Raw genomic sequence first — 23,021 nt, 5'->3', positions numbered from 1 at the left:
ACATTCCTGGATCAACTTCTGGTGTTTTGAGGAGATCATGTTCATACCACAAAAGATACAGAATGAGTTGTCTACCACAATGTTATGTTAAAAAAGTGTATCTTGGATTAAAGTGTGCATAAATACCTATTATATACTACTTTTGTAACCGTATTGCTCCATGGTAGTCGCTGACGTATGGCTTACCGTAGTTATACTGGCTGTTTCCTTTCTCACAATTGATGATGTTGAAACGATAAGGCACGCCGGCCACCATGCCACTGACTTCAAAATAGAACCACTGATAGTGTGCAGAGGAGTTGACATCAGCATTGAGAATCAAATCATATTCATGACTGCGAAAGAGAGACAGACAGGAGAAAATCAGACAAAGTGGGCGTAAGAGAGAATAGGAGAGAAGTAATGAGAGAGAGAGACTGAGAAATGTGTTGCGTAAACGACAGAGAGAAATCTCTCACTCCATCCCTATGTTTTTTTCGCCGCCAAATTTCATTTGGAAAAATATAACGTCGGCTCTTTTATTTAAGCGCATCGGAACTGCTCTGTAGACAGTGTCTTTGATTTGATCTTGCATGCGTTGACGAGACAAGCTTGCTGAAAGAGTGGAAACATAAGAATGAGGGAGAGAGAGTATGATTGCAAACGCACTACAAATGAGGCCCAAGGGCACTCGCCGCGCTGTCTGCAGTACGTTTGCACGTCTGTGTGCTTGTGTACGTGCACTGGGTTGTAATGCAGAGACTCACCTGCGGACTTGAATGGCTTTTCGCAGGTTCCCACTCTCAAATTTGGAGAAAAATCGAAGGGAACTGGGACACATATCGGTGGAACACTGTGGACTGAAGAAAGAAAGAAAGAAAAGAAAGAAAGAAAGAAAGAAAGAAAGAAAGAAAGAAAGAAAGAAAGAAAGAAAGAAAGAAAGTATGAAGGAAAGAAAGAAAGTATGAAGGAAAGAAAATACAGGAAAGAGAGGAAGGAAGGAATGAGGAAAAGAGAAAGACAGGAAGGAAGTACAAAAAATGAAGGAAGGGAAATAGGAAGGAGCATAAAAGAAATACAGGTAAGAAAGAGAAAGGTGTAGTAAGATACAAATTAGAATAAAGGAAGGAAGAAAGAAAAACAAGGAAGGAAGCAAAACAGAAAAACAATAAAGAAGAACAGAATGAATGTTGGAAGGAAGGATAAAAATAAAGGAAGCAAAAGGTAATACAGGAAGGAAGGAAAAGGGAAAGATGGGAAGGAAGCAAAGAAGAAGCAGAGAGAAAGACAGGAAGAAGGACAGAACAAAAGGTAAAAAAGGACAGAAGCAAAGACAAAGGAAGGAAAAAGGAAAAAGAAAGAAAAAACAGGAACCAAATTGAACATTGTAAGGAAAGAAGGAGGGTGGAAGGAGGAAGGAAGGAAGGAAGGGAGGGAGGGAGGGAGGGAGGGAGGGAGGGAGGGAGGAAGGAAGGAAGGAAGGGAGGAAGGGAGGGAGGGAGGGAGGGAAGGAAGGAAGGAAGGGAGGGAGGAAGGAAGGGAGGAAGGAAGGGAGGGAGGAAGGGAGGGAGGAAGGGAGGAAGGAAGGAAGGGAGGGAGGGAGGGAGGGAGGGAGGGAGGGAGGGAGGGAGGGAGGGAGGGAGGGAGGGAGGGAGGGACAAAGAGAAAATTTAAAGACAGGAAGCAAGGAATGACATATTTTAAGTAGAAGGGAAGGAAATCAAAGAAAGACAAAGGAAAGAAGGAAGGGAAATAGGTTGAAGGAAAGGAACAGAAAGGGAATGAAGGGGGTTAAAGGAATTGAAAAAGAGAAAGACATGAATGAGGGACAGAAAGAAGAAAAGAGAAAGAGAGGGAGAGATTACATTAATTGGAGAAGTCTGATAAACAGAAAAGCATGAATAGAAGAACAGACGAAAGAAAGAGAGATACAGTTTTGGACAGCTGTGCTGATTGAGCATGTTACACTCCACCATATTGTCACATTAGCTTAACAAACAAGTGAATTATCACCATACTTATCCCAGATATTGATTCACACCAACCATGATTCTTGCTAAATCATTCATTCTACACCTTTTGCATCAATCCATTCCAGTCACGCTGCAAATGACAAGCAAAATCACAGCAGAACACTGTCCACATGATGGAGGCACACGGCTCAGATAACACAACACTGTTCTTTATTGCTAACCCACAAACTACATGACGGTAAACAGCAGCTACAGACGACAAGCTGTCCATCAGCATCTGAGCTGGCAGAGAGACGCTGTCCATTCAAGGGTTTATCACCCAGAATGCCCCTGACACACACGGTCACGTCAAACCAAGCTTGACTGGATAAACACACACAAGGTGAGGATTGAGGAACTATACGATTAAACTCCAAACTCAAATAAGAAATGTATTTCTACCACAATTACCCTTTTCAAATCTCTATTGTAATTGTTTCAGTTATAAAGCATTAAAAAAGAAAAAGAAAAGAAGTGTTACCTAGGATCGTCCATGTCAAAAACAACCTTGTTGATGACGTCCTCTGGACAGATGAGACGCTGAATGTCTTCAAAAACTTTCCTCCTGAAAAAATAAAATAAAAATTAAATAAGTGACTTTGATTTCCAAGAGTAGATATATACGTATATATACATACTGTACAGCCCGATCTCATCCCAAGGCATCATATACTGACGCTTTTGACAAATCGTCTACATCCAACGCACATGGCACCCTTTAGCGTCAATATGAGACGCAGATAGAAATGGGCCAGAAGGCGCCTCCTAACGGTCTAACCCTAACCCTACGCCAGACCTAAACCCAACCATAACCGAACAAAGCTCTGTGCACCCTTTATGCGTACGCTAAAGGGTGCCATGTGCGTTGGATGTAGACGATTTGTCAAAAGCGTCAGTATATGACGCCCAAGGATGAGAATGAGTTGAAATGTGTTAAATAAAATGGCCCATATGCCACATATGACTTGAGTGATATATTGCTGTATTATATTACATCATCCTAATTAATCACCATTTTGATTAAAGGAGAACTCCGGTCAATTTTAACATTGAGCTCATTTTTTTGTAAATTTGGAGTGCTGTCAATACAGAGAACAACAACAAAAATTGGTTATCCTCTTTTTAAAAATTTGCACCCTGTTGACTTCAATGGGGCACGTTTTAAACCTGCTTTTAGCCTCTTAACATCCTTAATGTGTCACTACAAGTGCCCAGCCATGTGAGTGATTCTTCCAAAGTAGTCCAAAGTAGTCGATTGTCGAGTTCACGCGCGTGATCATAGGTAACTAAACCTATGCGCGTGAACTCGACTATCGACTACTTTGGACTTCGACCGAAAACAGGAAGTAAATACAGGTATTTGCGCTGGCTGAAATAACAATTTTTATTCATATCTTTCACATCTACTGCAGTCAGATTCACTCGTGTTCACTCTGAAGGAATCATCTAACATGGCTGGGCACTTGTATGACACATCAAGGATGTTAAGACTAAGAACTGGTTAAGTTTAAAACTTGCCCCATTGAAGTCAACAGGGTGCAAATTTTAAAAAGAGGATAACACGGTGTAGGCAACACCGATTTTTGTCGTTGTTCTCTGTATTGACAGCACTCCAAATTTACCAAAAAATGAGCTCAATGTTAAAATTGACCGGAGTTCTCCTTTAAATTCTTTTCAATTCTCAAGACTGGCCTGAATATGGCCTGGTTGATTCAGTTCATGATTTCAACTCATGGTCAACAGCTCACTGGAAAATTATTGGTGAATAACGGCTTAATAACACAAACTTATTGTATGATTTCAAAACACAGGTTATGTGTTATTTTGACCTAGCCTGGGAAAACCCAGACCCTCTCAGTTGTAACTGAGTAAGGGTCTGGCAAAGCTCCATAGACAATTCATTTCCACAGGGGCGTCACCAACGGACGTCGGATAGATCTAAAACCAATCAGAGCGATGAATGACATGACGTATGCAGAGCGACGGAGAAACATCTCGAGACTCTCAGCAATTCTCTGTTTGTGTTAACGAAAATGACCATTTTAAATCGCTTGAAACAGACGCGATAGCTGATTCGAACGAGTGATGTTGTGATGTTCCACGGCGGCATCCATGTCTGTATAAATGTACAAAATCTGCGTCACCGTCTCTGCTCTGTCGTCATCGTGTAAAACGTTTCTGATTGGTGCCGCGATTTCGGCGGATTGGAAATGGGTTTCAATGGGCTCTTTGCCAGACCCACTTGCAGAGCAAATCTAAATTTGCCGGAAGTGGTCTGGGTTTTCCCAGGCTAATTTTGACCACCATTTTGGCGCTGTTTTGTCATGTTGGAGCTTGACAACCTCAGTCTTCATTAACATTCACTATATTGAAAAGATTAGCAAGAATATTCTTCAAAAATATGTGATCCACAGAAGACAGAGAGTGAGTAAACGATGATAGAATGTTCATCTTTGGGTGAGCTATACATTTAATGTTTATCTGTAGTAGTTAGCTTTATTAGTGTTATTGTTTTATAGTATAATTGTCTAATCTGCGGAGGGAGCTCTTGCAGTAAACACTGTACGCACAGCATATATAACAAAGGGTGTGACAATCATATCATTATACTTTAACAAATGACTAATAAGCAAAGCTATCGGCTATTCCAACAAGACACGCATCAAGTGGCCTGGCGAAATAATACTCTATGCAGACGTCTGCCCAAAGCAGTGATAATGGCGGGTCGTTCTCAATTCTGTGGATGATGCAATTTCCAAATCAAATCTATGATGCCTCCTCTTTTTGCACTGTATTATGCTAATTGGCTAATTTTCTTGGTTGTTTGTGTGCATTATTTCTTTGTCGCTGATAAACAACAATAAGGCCTTTCTCTCGACGCGAATGAGCAAAATGCGAGAGAGGAAAAAAAACAATCTGTGTGGACTTTTCAATCCCAAGAGCAAATTTCAGAAGATAATGGGGTTGAATGAATGAGCAAAAACAAAGTTAACAGTCCGCCGTGACCGGCAATAAACTGGGCACGCTCTCATCAAATTGTTTACTTCATGGAAAGAACTATAAAACAATACGACATAAACAAGCATTCTGTCCTTCATTATGTTAAATTTTGAGTGTAGACTATCACAAAGGTTCAAAATAAACATTGTGAGAGTAATTTTCCTGCAACTACGGTATTGTCAAAATGTGTCAGACATGTCTAATGTGTTTTAAATAAAAAAAATTAACAAACATTTTAAGATGTCAAATTCAACTGCAAATGTTTTAGACTTATCAAAAGTCAATGATGGAGTAGGAAGCAATATGTGGAATTAAAACAATTTTTTTTTCAAAATGTCACAGGCTGTCTGACACTTTCTTCTTAAAACTCCAAAAGTGACTATTTCTGAGTTAAAATGACACCAATAGAACCCATATAAACTTATCTTACCCTTGAGGAAACACAATAAACTACAGAAATGACTGAAATAAATGTCTATTCCCTTTAATCTCCCCCTTGCACATTGAAGAAAGTTTTGGGCAAAAACAAGTTTTCCGAAGGGGGCTACAATAATAATTAGATATAGATTTAAGTGCTTTTTCTCACTAGAGAAGAGTTTGGGTGTTTGAGAGCAAAGCAGCCAGCGAGAGCAGAAAGACTCAGACTTAAGGCAAGAGAGTATAACTCAGAGAGAAAATGTTTTAATGGATTTCATTTCTACTTACAGTGAGTTTAATGACTCAGTGCCGATGTTTACAATCATTTGCATATGGCAATGTGTAAGTAAAGATGGAGAATAGGCCTTAAATTGTGTCCACGCGATCTGATTTAGACAAATGAGCTTATATATGAAGTTTAATATTTGCATCGTTTTCTTTTTCTGGCAATCTCAACAACATGCAAACGTATAAGGTTAAAAACAGCTGCATTATGGAACACAGAATATGTGCAAAAACCCACAACAAAAACTAAAAGTACAAATTAAGGCATCTTTGGGGAGTTGTTTTGAAAGTGCCTCTATGGAACCAAACATCTTTTTGTTGTTTTTCATGAATGCTTTTCGCAGTCTGTAATGGCACAGCTTTTACGAGCAAACAAAACACTAGAGTAATTCTCCTCCATTCCCCAGATATGTCTCTCAAAGCGACTGTCTCTTTAAATCTTTTAATATTGAATACTAAATGTGATCACTGGTGAATGGAGAGCTCCTTCATGTTGAATCAGGATTGTTTTTGCAATACAGACTTTCATAGTTGATCAGAAAAAGAATGCTGCGAAAAATAGGATAGGATCACAAACAGCAGGGGAAAATACAGCTAGATTTAAAAAAAAAAAAAAATACAACCCTAATAGTCAACACTTTTTTAACACGCTTATTTTTGTATTATCTGTGATGTCTTGGCTCACTGAATCATTGGCTCACTCGATTCGTTAAAAGATGTGGATTCATACAGTAATGAAACACCACAGTCTCTTGCTCAGAGACACACTACAGTGGCTTTGTCTGAAATTGTATACAGTTGTAATCGAAATTATTCATCCCCCATTGCAAATCAGGTTTATTGGTAAAATTTTTACTTTCAGCTGTTTGCAATGAAAAAAATCTAACAAAAGTAATTGAAATAGATCAACACAACAAATGTTTCAAGTGGTTTCCCCAAATTCAAGTTAAAAGTCGACTTTTAATGACTTGATGACATGAATGAAGGCACTAAATGTTCCCAGAGACACCGTTGGAAGCATAGTTTGCAAGTTCAAAGTTAAAGGAACAGTGGTTACACAACCTGAATAGGGCAGAGAAAGGAAGCTATGAATGGCTGCAACCAGATTTCTGAGAAGGCAGGTTCAGAAAAACCTTCGAGCGACTGCAAAAGACCTGCAGCAAGACTTGGTGGCAACAGGCACTGAGGTTTCAGCTGCACAGTAAGGCATGCCGGAACTCCAAGACGTACACCATTACTGACCCAAAAGCACAAGAAAAGTCAGCTTCAATTTGCTCAATTCATATAAAGAGGCCACAAAAGTTTTGGGAGTCTGTTCTATGGAGCGACTAAACTTTTCGGCGCTATGGATCAGCGGTATGTCTGAAAAGAACACTCTGCCTACAGGTATGGTGGTGGCACAGTGACCACTTTAAACATTTTACCTATTTCAATTACTTTTGTGTGATTTGTTCATTGCAAATAGCTGATTTTCTTTTCATGTTTTTTTTTAACATAGCACAAAAAAAACTGTTGAATGTTCCCATTTAACCAAAGTAATATGAATAATTCTTCATATTTTTGGGTCAGTACATTTCGTTACTATGCAAGACCTTTTGTTCCTTTTGCAAGGGAATACATTTTTTGGTACCGCGTTGGGTCGCCACTTGTGAACCAGTTGAGAATTTGGACGGATAATTCATTTAGTCAAAATATGTGTGGGACATAATTAAAGTGAAAGATTTAAATTCTCACCTCTGCACATGTGGTGGTCTTTTAGCCATGGGCTCTTGCTCTCGAGGAGGCAGGTGTCCCCAGAAGTCAGGGAAGGCTAGGATGGAGTATCCAGCAACTGATTTGGTACTGGCTGCAGTGGCGGTGTAGAGACGTGGATTATGGTTGGGAATGCAAGTCCCGTACTTCTCCAGAAGCCTGTCCACCATGCTGGAGTGGCCTACCTGGCCTTTCCTGGAGCAGCTGAGGTAATGTTTATGGAAGTCTCTCGTCTGGAGGTGATTTTCTTCTTGGTCGGAGAGCGACGGGGAGTCTCCCTGGTCACTTGACGCCTTGTTGTTCAAGTCCCTGTCCAGAGTGCTGTCATCATCTGAGCTTTCATCGACCTCTGAGCTGGAGTCCAAATCCTAGAAGACATGATTTCCCAACTGTTAAAAAGAAGCTGCAAATCTAATGTTGATATTCATGGGGGGAAATATCAAGAGCATCCACAGATGTCAGCTCTTTATACTTGTGGCCACATCAGCAACTCTTAAATCAAAAGTGTAAGAGAAAACAGCAAAAAGGAGACAAAGAGAGATTACAGTAAACATCACCCACAAGATATCCTGTTTTCCCCCCGGCACCGCCAACCACACAGTACCGCAGAATAACAACCCAAAATAAACTCTAGAGGAAATAAAAGGTTTTTTTTGAGAGAATATTGAGGGAGGAAAGCCAAAAAAGGGTAAGGAATTGTTTTGAGGATGCAGCCCAGAGTGGTGCGCATCACTTCCAGCTTTCTATTGACTTCAAAAGGGTGATACTGACAGAAAATAGGGTCGTCCAATTACAGTCTTTGACAGGCATAAAATGAACTGTATCAAAATAGCCAAGGGCCCTAGCTGCTTTTAGAGCAACCAAATAACAATTTAAGCTCACGCCTCATACATTTCCATAAATTTAGCGGGGAAAAGGCCCGTGGTCCATTTCCCGGGCTCATCCCAAAGGTGAACGTGAAATGTCCAAGAAACACGATAGATATGATGTGCTGACTGGTGGAAATTCCAGCAGACATCGTGCCGATAAAAGCCTCCATCATCTGCGTTCACCTCCCTATGGAAGATCTTTGAATTCTGAACGGCATCCCACGTTCCATCAGTTGCTCTGATCTTCAGCACAGTGCACATAAACTGTATACCATCAAAGTGAATTTGTTAGATACACTTTAGTACTGCACCCTCTGCTATATCGTTGCATTTCCCCTCCTCACACTCCTAAAAATATGTGTAAACACAAAAACGCCACAACTTCCATGAATACCAATAGCCGAGGATGCATTAATATAAATGAACCCTTGCTGTATAAAAACGTCTCGGGTTTGAGGCGGCATATTGCATCTCAGGGGGGGCCTTTGTCATATTCGTTTTCGAAAACCACAAATAACAACACTAAAACAATGTAGCGGCACAGAGATGGTTTTTCAAAGACTTATTTTAATCATGAACTTGATACAGACAAGTACAACGGCCCTTTTGATGAGCTCTGGGAGTGGGACTGTGGGAACGTGTGCTTGGTTGTTCGTTCAAGTGGGTGAGAGGGAGAAAGCAGCGATTCAATTCACATAGGGAACGAAGTAACAAAGTAATCTGTTTTTAGGTCAATTCAATTACACAATCCACCAACCATTAAAACCTATTCATGTCTGATGTTTTTGAAATCAGCACATAAATTAGCAAATAAATTACCAAAATTGTGACTCATTTGGGAAAGTATTCCGCAGCTGTCAAACTCAATTCAGAATGGATATTTTTGGCTAAGTAAGTTTGCAAATATCAAAAATTGACTTGAGTTGTCACATACACACTGATTTGGGGGAAATTTTGGAAAGTGTAGCTTTCCTAGCAATAAGGTACTCAAACTACAATAAAGCAATTCTTAAAAACTTAAAAAAAACTATAAAAAGTAAAAAGCAGCTACAGTGAAGCTATTGCAGGGGGAAAACCTTAATTCACAACTTACCTGTAAAATATTAAAGTGTCAAATTCATACACAGCTGCTGCTATTAAAATGAATATTTTTGTTCAGACAAGCAGAAACAATCAGATTTGTGTGTAGGGCTGTGAAATCAATAATTTTGATTAATATATTTACATAATATATGTGTGTGTATATATATTATTATATTTATATGTATATTATATATATTTCTGTGTGTGTGTGTGTGTGTGTGTTACTCACTGCTACTAATGTGTGTGCACTAACTTGGATGGGTTAAATGCAGAGAACAAATTCCAAATATGGGTTACCATACTGGTACCATACTGGAAAAGAAAATGATAAACTAAATATTATGAGTAAGCCATTTAAAATTGTGCAGTAATGCTAGTCATGCCTTGACTAAGGAACTGTGTCAGATACAAAACAAAAAGACTCATGCATGTCGAGTCTTTGGCTTAGTCAGCAGGATGTTGGTGTCATGCTGAATTGAAATGCACATCTAATTTTCAACTCCTGGCTGTCCTGTACAGTATCACACAAAGAGTTGAATATCAAAGGGAAATGTATTATCCTGAGGCGAGTCCTCAGGGGGAAGAGACCCTTACGTTACCCTCCCTCTGAGAGCACAAGCTTTGTGCCAATCTCGCTTTCCGGGTTTATGTTTCACATCTCAACCCTTTATTGAGCCCACAATATTTCTGACAGCTCTGCAGTTTTACCCGTGTACTCTTCCGCGGAACCCTAGCGTGTCGCTACGTATTAAACCCGTTTAATTATGGCCTTTGTTTTGGCCCAAAGATTATAGGTGATGCATCGTTGTCATGCAAGATTAATAGCGGGGAACTGATTGGCATGAATGTCCTGCTGTAAATACTTTTCATCTTGGTATTTTGCACAGCATGCATAATGCAGCGATGTGATTACAATCCCTGCGTCCAATCCAGTCGCAGAGTCTCCAGATCACAGTGGCATTTAATGATAATGGGAGAGATACATGAAAGACACGTACGGAGAAGGGGGGCCAGGATGGACAGTATGCTCTCAGGGTTTAATATACTGAGTTAAACCAGAAGAAAACAATGCAAAATTGTTTAATGAACATTCATACATTATAATCAATATTATAATCAATTATAGACAATCCAAAAAAAGAATTAATTTTAAATAGTATAATATAATATATAACTAAAATTAATGTCCAAAATAAATAATAAATAAATATTTTCATGTTTTTTATTGTGATGACAAATTTTAATTTATTACATTTTATATTATGAGTAATAATAATAGCAACAATCTTTTTTTTATATATATACAGCCGTAGTATTAAACAAATCAAATGAATCACACATATAAATGGGACAAATACATCTAAGATGGTCGGGGTGAGTAAATAATGACATATTTTCATTTTTGGCTGAACTTCTCCTTTAATAACGTCTCATTATGAGGAAGAAGCATGGCAAGAACTGCTTGGCCTTTATGTCTCGCATTTGCAGATAGAATTGATTTTAAAAATGTTAAATTGAAACAAAAAAGAGAATTAGTAGCTCGTCATTTCCCGTCGAGACTTGGAATTACAACATCAATACGTGCGAGAGGAAATGGACCAAGGAGAAGCAGCATTTCAACAGCAGTAGTACATCATGTTATATCATTTGAATTAAAATAGTGGCAGCGTCTGAATAAGAAGGGAGTTGAACGTCGATGAACCGGAGGTGTGTTGACATTTCTATTAGTTTGAACTCATCCGCATGCTAAAGGCAGCCACGCAGGGATTTCTGCAAGACAGCCGCAGGCGTGTTATTGTGCTGCTAGAGCAGCCGTCAATCAAAACGATACCAGTCGCTCATGATGGGAAGGGTGGTGACACATTTAAAATGAAGAGTCACACTGAACATATTATAGAACTTGAAATGTCATCACTCATTCCTGTCAATGGCCCTACGGTTGACTGACCCGCAGCAGGGTTAAGAGCAGAATGGTGAAATCACCAGAGGTCGTACAATGAGCTATAAAGACATTTTTTATATTGATTTATGATTTTTTTATACATTTATTTATGACTGATTGTTTTTATTCCAAATAAAACTGAAAATAAATATTAGATTTTGAATTTAGATAAATTAACAAGAAATATTTAAGGTTCAACACTAATATATATACACACATTAGTAGTAGTAATACTATAACGACCTAAATATCAGTGAATAATAAAAATAATAATAATAAAATATTATATTATATAAAGAAATGATATTGCAGTATAAAAATGCTAAATAGAAGAATGTAGTCTGTGGCTTCTGGACCCAGAGGTGTATATTTGAAATAACATATATTAAAAGAAAATACATTTGAAATAACTTACAATAATTAAAAAATAATTTACACAAATACACACGTTGTCTTTAACTATCAAGCAAAAAGCTACCACATAATTATTGCGACTACTGAGAGATCAGATGAATCATTTCTTGTGGACGTTCTGCCAAAAGGATGTTCCTCATTTTTCCCCAGAACACTTCAGGTCAGCAAAAACAGGAACAAAATCACTCTATTAAGATGAAGAGTGAGGCAAACATGCCGGCGTTGTGAGGATTTTTTTAAAGCATAATGAGGTCATTTTCGGTACAAGCCGTGTCCCTGTTGTGCTCTTAAGTTGCATAGTGTTGCCGTTGCACTAGGTATTATAGCACATCCTGCTCCCATCAAAATCTCTTACAGCTTCCACACAAGGTCCATTTTCACCCCAAGTGCACTTAAAGACACTTCATATAAACTTTATCCTGGGTGTCTACCATTAAGAGTAGTACACTCATAACTTTCACGTCTGGCTGCAACAACTAAACCCCAAAGATGCTGACGGTTTCAAAAAAACCTCTTTGAAATATTTCTCGAGAGCGGATTAAAGTGAACATGAAATCAAAATTCACTCCATTTACATTTTTAATGCACATTCCTGGTCTTATTGTGCATGAATTATCAGACAGGTTATTCTAAAGAAAAATGAATGCCATTTCATGTTGTCTTGAAGTTATGCATTAATATTCTGGGTTCTATATACTGTAAGTTACACTCAATCGACAGCATCTGTGGCAGTGTTGATAGCACAAAAAATAATTTCCACTTGTCACTTTTCTTTAAAATTAGTAAAAAATCTGGCTTACATTCAAACACAATGGAAGTGAATTTGTGAACAAAACATTTACTGTTTCAATAGTATAGCCACAAGATATCAAGAATATGCATGTTACCATGATTATAGTGTCAAAAAAACAGCTCAAATAATACACACATTTTAACAGAATATCTATTGAGTGTTATCAAATTAAAAGTTGACGTTTCTCCTTTTAAATCCTCGGAAAATAGGCCTAATTCAGTTCCGTTGTAGATGTTTAAACCGTAACCTCGATTTTGCATCTTTTTTTTTTTAAAGAAAACGAGGGACGAGTTGACCTTTTTTTTGCAGCATCTTAAAAATAAAGGTTCGTTATTGAAATATATGGTTCCATGAAGAACCTTAATCATCCATGGAACCTTTCCATTGTTCTTTAGTGTTTTAAACTGTTCTTCACACTAAGAAAAAATTATTCTTTTAAGACCTGTTCAATTAAAATGGTTCTTCTATGGCATCAGTGTGAAAACCCCCTTTTGGAACCTTTTTTCAATGTAATCAACAATATGTCACAAATGCTGACGTTTAAACGTAACTTGTGTTGAACCTGAAATCTTTTTGAAAAACCTTTTTTTGAAATGGAGTGCTGATGTAGGCATGGAGGTTCAATGGTTTTGGTTTACTGCATCAGAGGGTGAAGACGTTCACCTGGAAGTCATGGTGGAGCTCAGGGCAGAGGTGCACATATTGGCCCAGCTGCTCCAGGGGTCTGTCAGGCTCTGGTCGGGGACACAGCTTGTTCACATCTGTTTCCAGGTCATCTTCCTGCCATGGAGAAACACAGAGCTATAAACACTGTTCACTCATAAGCTTGACTGCAGACTGAAACATATCTTCCCCTGTCACTGCATGTGAGGACCAGAGGCCATGTGACCAGCTCCAGCCAATAGAATGCAGCAGGCTCTGACCTCTGACCTTCACTCTGTCTATCTCTATGGCAAGTGGGCCAAGCAGCAGACAAACAGCAATTACACACCTTATTTGCCAGGTGAGGCACATGTAAGCGGTCACCCCTACAGCTGTGGTGTAAATGTCAATCTCACACATTCATACGGAAAAGGCCATTTTTGCACTTCTCTTTTGTGCCACTAGGAAATAGAAATTGGGTAAAGTGATGCTATTAAGACTGCCCCCAAAATATTTCCATGGCTTTTATAGATCTTTCCAATTAAGTGAGTATTAAATTGAAGATCAAGCTCAAAATCTAAACACTTATAGTATGTTTTGACATAATAAAAGCTCACTTGCATTACATATACGCCTATGATTTTCACATTTTATAAAAATAAAAAAAAGATTGGCCCTCTAAAGCCTCCTTTTTTTTGCATTATGATGACAAAATGGAAGAGAAAAATAATAATAAGTGGATAAAGTTTAATAATTTAATTATGTGGACATGTTCTGAGCCTAAATACTTTAAAATAATATTTCTGGATTATAATTACAGACAGAGTATTAAATTATTTTGGCTAAAGAAAAATCTAAAATATTTAATTTAAAGGTTAAAATTTAAATATTTTTTATATATATTTTATTTATTTTGTGTGGCATTTATCTGGTGTAGATTAACATTAAATTCAACTCTTCTTATTCAGAAAATTGCCTTAAATTATCAGATTAATATCAGTTTTGAATTGTTGTAATAGTTTTTTATCAAGACTCAAATACTGCCATTTTTATCACTGAATAGTAGAAAAGTAGCATATTTGGAGAGTGTCCAAATAAAATACAATTGATATAGTATGTGGGCATACTAGGGTCACAGCTAACCAACATGGGTAATATTTCGCTGTAAATGTCCATAACTAAATCTTAGAGCATGAATTCACGCTACACAGTGGGCATAAAGTACCATGTGGCATCTTAGTCATGGCTAGAGGATGAAGTACAGACATGGAAATAAAAAAAATGCATTAACAGTATTTGAAGAGAGCGTGTAGGGCAGAAGAGGATGAAAGCACTTTAGTTTGGTGGTGCCGTCTCAGCAGGGACAGGATTGTGAAGTCATTGATTTATGGCTGAATCAGGGGCCCTATTATTGAAGTTATGTGAGAACAGGAAGCCGCTTGTGTCAGGCTCCTGTCAAACCCAGAACCTGCTCTTCAATCACATTTTAAGAGGGAGAATGAATCAGTGGAATTTACCGCACATCGTTCGCTCTGTCAAAATTACGACGCAGGATCGCACAGACCGCGATGTGTGCGTGCATGCGTTGAAGGTGCTGCTCACGTCTTCCTCGAGAACAAATCTCAAAACACTCACGTAGTCCCTGTTGTCTGGCTCCTCGTTCTCCGTGTCTTCGTCACTGTCATCTTCTAAACTGCCATCTTTCAATAAGGAAGAAAGAAAGATAAACAACATGCGAGACTAAGGCGTAAATGTCAAGATGAGCAAAATATGGCAGTTCATCTGTAGGATCAAACAGGACCTGCCCAGAGTCCTCAAACATTAGCTCTTTCTACCTCTGATATGTTCACATAAAAGCAGAAATCTGCCACATACTCTGGTGGAGTATGTTGTGCTACACCAGAGAGGACAGACAACCATCAAACAAAAAGAGTTTCAAAGCAAAATAAATAAAAAAACACACGTAAAAATATTTTTAAAATAAAAACAATTATTTATATTAAATAATTATATGTGTAGACAGACAGACAGACAGACAGACAGACAGACATATAGAGAGATAGAGAGATAGAGAGATAGAGAGATAGAGAGATAGATAGATAGATAGATAGATAGATAGATAGATAGATAGATAGATAGATAGATAGATAGATAGATAGATAGATAGATAGATAGATAGATAGATAGATAGATAGATAGATAGATAGATAGATAGATAGATAAAGATAGATAGATAGATAGATAGATAGATAGATAGATAGATAGATAGATAGATAGATAGATAGATAGATAGATAGATAGATAGATAGATAGATAGATAGATAGATAGATAAATTGTAACTTCTAGAGATAAAATAAAATAGAACATAAATGTAGTCATGCCTCTTCTGAGTTCACTTCAAGGCTCATCTGATGTGATGACAGCAAATCAAAACATAACACTAAAATCGATTTAATTTTATATCAACCTCTGCTAAACCAAATGACTGGTTACTGGTTACATACATTCTTTTTTTTTAATGTGTGTTCAAGGTATTTTATTTGGTGTGGATTTAGGAGTAAATTGACTGTGGGATAAATTAGGATGAGTCATATATTTTAGAGGGAGGATGTGAATTAATATAACCCAGTTTATGAGAGCTAATAATGTTAATGGCAGCATTGGTAAAATGTCAAAATCACATTAAGTAATTTTGCTGTTAGAACAGTGTTAAAAATGTAGTGTTAAACGAGTCTTAGCTTAGCTTTGCTCGTTTAAGTGGATTTAGCTGGTCTCCTAGCTCCCTAAACCCCTCTAAAACCATCAAAATAGGCTAGCCTAATAAGCTTGATGGACAGCTAAGACCAGCAAACCACCTTAGGCTGGTTTAAGATTTTTGGTTTCACTTTATTTTGATGGTCCCTTTAACACATTCTGTTGACTAAGTAGCATTGCACCTACATGTCTAATAACTCACATTAGAGTGTTAATAGAGTATTAGTAGGACTGGTAAGTTTAGGGTTAGAATAACAAAGTTACGCATAGTCAACAGAATGTTCAAAAGGGACCATCAAAATAAAATGTTAAAGTTTTAAAATAGTTATATATATATATATATATATATATATATATATATATATATATATATATATATATATAACAGATTAATGCTAAACACTAAACCACTGCCGTAATCTCTTATATCACCTAAGGGTGTTTTCCTGTGATTTTCGCAGCTAAAAGCTAATAAGACAGACGAAACAGGGCAACAAGGAAGTACTACAGCTACAGTCCAATCGTCTTGGAGATTAACATCATCTTATCTGCCTGGCCAGATTGGACAGCAAATAGGCTCAGTGTTATGGGTCACTCGTATCTTTCCATTAAGAAGGGTTTGTCGTCAGCAAAGATGCTAACGTTAGCGGTTAGCATGTTAACTGTGCGTAAAACCTGCGAAACTTAGTAAATTAGTAAGCAGGGTGGGTCGCAGCGTTATCTCAAACCAGATAGGGGTGGCAACACGTATCATCCCGGCGGGTAAAAAAAAATAAAAAATCAACCACACTATTTATTACGATAAACAGATAATCATTTAGTTTGGTCTGATATCGGCCTTCCCAGCTCTCCGGCTCCCTTGCTCGAGATAAAAGCAATGGGAAACTCATTAGTGAGAACGGCCCAGCAGGAAAACTCTTGCGTGGTGTCTGAATCTATAAGGTGTTACGTATGAAAAGTGTGTTGAACAACAATATTCTAGACTCTTGTGCAGAGAAAAGGAGTATTAACGCATTAATACATGTGGTGGAGATATGTGGTACGTACATATATAAAAACGTGCACACTAACACGCCTCACTATGCTGTAGTGAGTCGAGCACCCACGGTGTCATTGGGCAGGGTTGCCTGGGCAACCACCTCAGAGCTCCCTGCAAAACAAGTGAGTATAGACTATTGTATTGTGGGTCAGCGAAGAGCAATCTGCTGTTCTCTGGCCAAGCATATCTTCCGTTTCTTGTTTTCCTTTACTCTGTGTACGGCTGCTCGGGATCTGACCTTGTTCAAAGAGAACATTTGCATAAGATGACCTTGTCAAAAAGAAACACGTCTGCCAAAAGAGGGTTGCACTGTAGTTAATTTATGCGCAATACTGCTGTACAGCATAAGAGTTAGAAAAAACGGCATCTTAGTCAAAATGGCCTCAGAATCTGGTTTACAACAACTGATTCCTCACATTGCCTGCTTTCACAAGGTTCAGTCTTGACATTCACAGCAAAGGTCTGAATGATTACAACTTGTATGGCTTGTATAGCTTGGATAGCTATGAAATAAAATATGTGAGAATATCCCGAACATATGTGCATTAGAATTAATAATTGTATTAATTATTATTATATATTTACAATAAGTAATACAATAATAATATTACTAATAATTGAATAATTGTATAATTGTATTAGCATAACACACAGTAGTTGCGCTTTAAATAAATTCATTTATGATTGTTTATAATAAATTCTATATACATTTTTGTCTGTTTCATATTTTTCATTCTTGTTCTCTAGGATTTATTAGCGTTTGTAAATGTTTAATTTTATTTATTGGTATTTTACATAATTTCTGAATGTAATAAATTATAAAATGTGACTTATATCCCGATGTGTCACAATCTGTGCGTTTAGATTTGTTTTCATGGACTTTTAGTTCGCATTCATCAGTTACCCGTTTCCTGTGTTTCCTCTGTTACTAATTAACCACCGGTCATCAGTTGTCATGGACACTCATCTCAACATCACACCTGTTCGTTATGTGGTCATTATCACTGTGTATTTAAGTTCCTCTTTGTGCTCATTTCAATTTCAATTCATCCGGTATTGTTTGTGCTATGCACACTGAAGCGTTGTGTTTGCTCGTTTGATTATCTATTTTTGCTGTATTTATTAAACTACTCCATTATTTTAAGCTACCTTTGTTTCCCTTCATCATCCTTGGACACTAAACGTTACACAATGCAACTCATCAGTGATTTTTTTTTCTCTCTCAACAATGTAATTTTGACCATGCGACTTATAGTCAGGTGTGACTTATTTCCTTGAAATATACAAATATATATAAATATATATACATGTAATAATTTAAATTGAACATGGAAGTGTCCAATTTAAATCAGTTTTGAATTCAATTCAATTTAAATGAACATTGTTCAGTCTTTTGTTTTGTCTGGTTTATATATTTGTTGATAATTGCATTATTAGTTATGAAAAACAATTTGTTGCTTGGAAGGAACCAATGAGAGGTATGGATATAAACACTTTCAAACTTTCCCAACTCGCATACTCTGCATTATACTACTCCTACTATAGAAGTCTAATAGAGGAAAAATTGGATATATTGTGTTGGCTGAAAGAATTTTCTAGACTCATTAAATGCCCAGCGCCTGTGTGATAACAGGGGCAAATTTGGCCTGGCCGATAAGGACTTTGTCAGGCACTAATAGCCAAAGGCAGTGTGTGAAGGCTAAATATCTCTAGTGGGACAGACTCGGTGTCCCTAACGGACAGACTGTGCGAGGAGAATAATAGTAACTGTTGGGTGTTTGGCAGTTCAATAAAGAAGCTGGCTTAAAAACCCAGGGAACATAAACCTTACCGTAAAGTCCTAAATCAGCATCCCAGTCATCGACAAGCCTCCCAGGAAGAGGAAAGCTGTAGGCACTCTTATCTGAGGTCAGTGGAAGAGGGACTTTGGGATTGCACTTCCTCATCAGCTGGATCGCCGGTTCCACCAGAGATTCAAGGCCTTTCATGGTCAAGCAGGTCTTCAGACGAAACGTAATCAGTTAGAAATACTTCAAGGTGCTACATGTGATCTCCAAGCAACTTTTCCTCTGGGCAAAATACGTAGCAGAAGCAAAAATTTGCTTCTTTACAGCACATTAACAGACAGTTAGAGCATCATCTGGAAGCGACTGGGGCTGGTTTAGTTAGCAAGATCGATAAAAAGGCAAATGATTAAAGCATAACGAACAGAGAAATGTAATTACGGAAGGTAGTAAAAAATATTCTGAAACAAAGTAATATCACAATATGAGATTTAACGAGAACTTTGAGACCATAGTGGGCTGAAATATCACCTGAGTGGTCTGGAAGAGAAGACTAATGCCACCTTCGGTGACCATGGCGTCTCTGCCCACATCTGAGTTGGCGGCACGGTGTAGGCAATGCAGTAGGGCTCTTCGGATAGGAATGTTTTTAAGGTTGGTGTCGTTGTTGTGCCAGTCTTCGTACACCTTCAGAAGATCTGCGATGTAGCCTTTTGCGACGGCAGTCCGACAGTTGACCTCTGTAGAAGAACACAAAGAAAATTCAGTATCTTTAATCATACATTAAACGTTGATTTATTCTCTCTAAAACCTTTATAATGGATTCATTTTCCAGCCAGACCAAAGTTTATATTACTGAGAAACAGCAAGTAAATATCAACAGGCTGACCAACAGCCTTAAATTGTAATGTTTTGTCAGAGAACACGTCTAGAAGTCAATGTTGAAGCTACTACAACTGTAGCTTGCCAGGCTAAAAGCTAATCATATTAACTTTACTTAGCTACACTACAAACTGCTTTACATATCTACAGTGAAGCCAACTAAATATTTTGTTATAAAAGAGGCCTCTGTAAATCAGTGAATCAATTCCGTTTGAACCAGTACACTGAATGAAACCATCTGAACAACTGATTCACTTAAACAAATCAGACAATGCTACATATGAAAAAAGGACAGTTTATGAGTATGTTTAAGTTTTCAATAGCATGTTTGTTAAGTTACACCACTGCTTGAAAAAAAAAAGTTTCTGCTGACTTGATATTTACAGTAAAGATGTCCAGTCTGACCAGTAAATACATTTAGAAGAATGTTTTAGGGAAGCTAATACAGCTGTAGCTTTCCAAGCTAAAAGCTAATCATAGTTAGCTACACTACAAGCTGCTAAAAAAGTTATCTACATTGAAGCTAACCAAATATATAACTAAAAAAGTAATAGTTAACACTTTAGTTTAGTTTAGCTGCTTATTAGAATGCACATTACTAGGATATTGGCTGTTTATTAGTACTTATAAATAATGAGTTCAATGAGGCAAAAGTAGTAAAAAGTTAGTTATAGTGAGAATTGGACCCTAATCTGAAGTGTGACCAAGTCGTAAAATGACAGTTGAATGACAGCCAGTTGAATGAAACCATCTGAATGAACCTATTCACTAAAACAAATCTGACATATGGAGGGGGGAAAAGACAATTTAGCAGCATGTTTTGTAACATCCCTCCTTAAAAATTGTTACTGGACATGATAATAGTAAAGGTAACATTTGAGAAATGTTGCTAAGTACTCTACTTTTCTATGTATCACTGTAAATACTGCTCATACTCATTAGCTTTATTATTTGTCCTGGTCTTAATGACCAAGATGTATATCATTCATTATCACTCTTTCCAAGTCCTTTGTCCATAAGGCTTTTGAATAATTAAAGTCTAAGAGGCTGACATCCATTTAACCAAGAACACAGTGTCCATTTGAATACATGCCAAATTTGTTTTTGAGGAGAAAGAGGCTTTTTTTTGCTAGTTAGCATGTTAGAAACAGGCTAATATTTATTGGAAGCATCTGTATGTATCATTCATATTCAAATTGACCTCTCTTTCTCTCTCACTTTCTCATGTCACGCTCTGTTGTGCTATGTATTAATAAAATGTAATAAGAACATACATCATTCGGGCACTAAAGAGCCATATCAACAGAATGCAATAACACTGGGATGATGGAGAGGGAACAAAAAAGCATGTGACTCTGCCTCTCAGAGCGAAAAGATTTCTCAGTGTGGCACAAAAGGTTAAATGAGATCAAAAACAAGATGGCGGAGAGAGAGCCACTCTAGGCGAAGACTTAATTTCCGTTCTTTAAGTCAGTGACAGGTCTGATGCCTGAGGTAAAGCACAGTTATTTCTCATAGCGCCCCTATGTTGTGAATCAGTATATCGTGAACTAGAATACTGCCACTAGCAAGGGTCTTGTTCTACTAACCATTAGGGCACTGATGACTCAATTACTTGTGACGAAATGACGAGGTCACGCTAAAATGTAGCTGGTATCAATAACGTTGCTGTGTAACATGCATCATGCATCTTTGTTGTAGCTTATAAAAGTACAGTGCCATAATGAAATATGAGTTTGTCCTTCACTTTTTTATTAAGAAGTACAATGTATATCCATAATGGCATTCACACATAAATATAGCATAAATACAAATAGAAGAAACAAATGGGCGTAAAATAAAATAAAATATGAAATAGAATATAAATAAAATAAAAATAGTGAAAAGACATTTTTTTTAAAAACTTGACCTTTTAAGTGCACTGACTAGTGAACCCTTTGATACTAGAGTCCCCCCTATTACTCTCACAATTAGGTTGCTCTTGTACATATACAATATTTCCTACATAGAATAAAACACCCATGGACGCAACTGCTTGTTTGTGCCAATAATCTGTATCTTAGCAACCAAGTTTGATGACATAATTAACTTCTAAGATCTAATGGTCACATTAATACAAACACAAGCTGTCTGCTAGGGATTCAAACAGTGACTCATTCAGTTACAGCTTTAAAGGGATAAAAAAATAAAGATGTACTTATTTATTTACATCATTGCTGCACTAAGTATTCAATGTTTTATATGAATAAACACTTAATTCAAAGCTGTTTAAATTGTTTAAAAACTAGTGAGCCGTTTTAGTAGTGCAGTGAGCGGTTTTGTTGTCTAAGTTGGGCATTAATGTGGCAAAGGAAGATTAACAGGAAAATATATATCATAAAATAAACATCATTTAAACATAACCATAAAAATACATAGCGCATGAATATTGGGTAAAAGGGTCCATTTTTGTTTAAATTGAATACATTTTGTTTCTTGCTTTGTCAGCCACCTTGGGTGGAGTTTGTCGAAATACATTGCAGATCATCTTATCCACGAAAAATCATGCAAAACCGCCCTATATAAATAAATGGATATATAAACATAAAAATGTGTGGGGAGAAAACAATAGTGTAAATAATATAGTGTAAAAAAAATATCAATGCAAAATAATTAAATATAAAATAAATAATTGTGAAATTTAGAAAATAAAAATAGAGAATACCTGAAAAGAACAAACAGATTTAAATGAAGTAAATGTTTCAAATATTAAGAATGAGGTCACTGGTGAGCTCTATCAGCAGAAAAAACAAATCCAAACTGTTTATTCAAATTAACTAAATGTTTGACTTGCAGCACTGCACTGAACCTTGAGTCCATTTGGGACCAACTACTTCATGTTGATCTGCTTTGTGGTTTCAAAGATTCACTAATGGCATTACAAAGAGACAAACAGCTCATCCCAATGCTGTTGGTGAAGTGAATATTGTACATGTAGATTTTACATGTGTACAATTTAATGGAAGTTTTTTTGTGCCCTTTTTTTTTTATGAGTCCACCTCTGGGACTTCATGAACATCTAAAACGGTCGCACAGGAAACAGTTAACGATTAAATGGAAATTTAGTTTTATTACAAAAAGAAAGTGCTACATTTTAATGCCATTTGAAATGTATCTATCTATCTATCTATCTATCTATCTATCTATCTATCTATCTATCTATCTATCTATCTGTCTGTGCAGAGGATTTGTTTCAGATTCACTGAGCGTCTTCCACTGATCTCTTTCCAGGATTGAACTGACATTATTAAATCAATGTTTGAAAGCCCACCTGCGAAACTGTCAAAAGAATTTCCACTCTCCTTGTTTTAAGAGAAATCCTCCAAGCTCCGTA

The 23,021-nt window shown here is 37.2% G+C and overlaps 1 protein-coding gene across 5 annotated transcripts in view; it reads right to left on the bottom strand.

Annotated features, from left to right (window-relative positions):
- The window catches only part of agbl1 (AGBL carboxypeptidase 1), a 209,881-nt gene that overhangs the window by 76,442 nt on the left and 110,418 nt on the right, over positions 1-23,021 (bottom strand). For all 5 annotated transcript variants that reach the window (XM_079603533.1, XM_079603535.1, XM_079603536.1 and 2 more), the window contains 8 exons: positions 19,298-19,506; positions 18,814-18,982; positions 14,824-14,888; positions 13,210-13,326; positions 7,428-7,813; positions 2,473-2,556; positions 747-839; positions 187-335 (listed from right to left, as the gene is read on the bottom strand). In XM_079603533.1, coding sequence (XP_079459659.1) covers positions 187-335; positions 747-839; positions 2,473-2,556; positions 7,428-7,813; positions 13,210-13,326; positions 14,824-14,888; positions 18,814-18,982; positions 19,298-19,506 — 1,272 coding nt within the window. The remainder of the gene's footprint in view (positions 1-186; positions 336-746; positions 840-2,472; positions 2,557-7,427; positions 7,814-13,209; positions 13,327-14,823; positions 14,889-18,813; positions 18,983-19,297; positions 19,507-23,021) is intronic.

The sequence above is a fragment of the Phoxinus phoxinus genome (genome assembly GCF_949152265.1).
Source record: "Phoxinus phoxinus genome assembly, chromosome: 25".
NCBI classification, from domain to species: Eukaryota; Metazoa; Chordata; class Actinopteri; order Cypriniformes; family Leuciscidae; genus Phoxinus; species Phoxinus phoxinus.
Note: the sequence above shows the minus strand (reverse complement) of the source record. Positions and strands in the feature narration are given on the sequence as shown.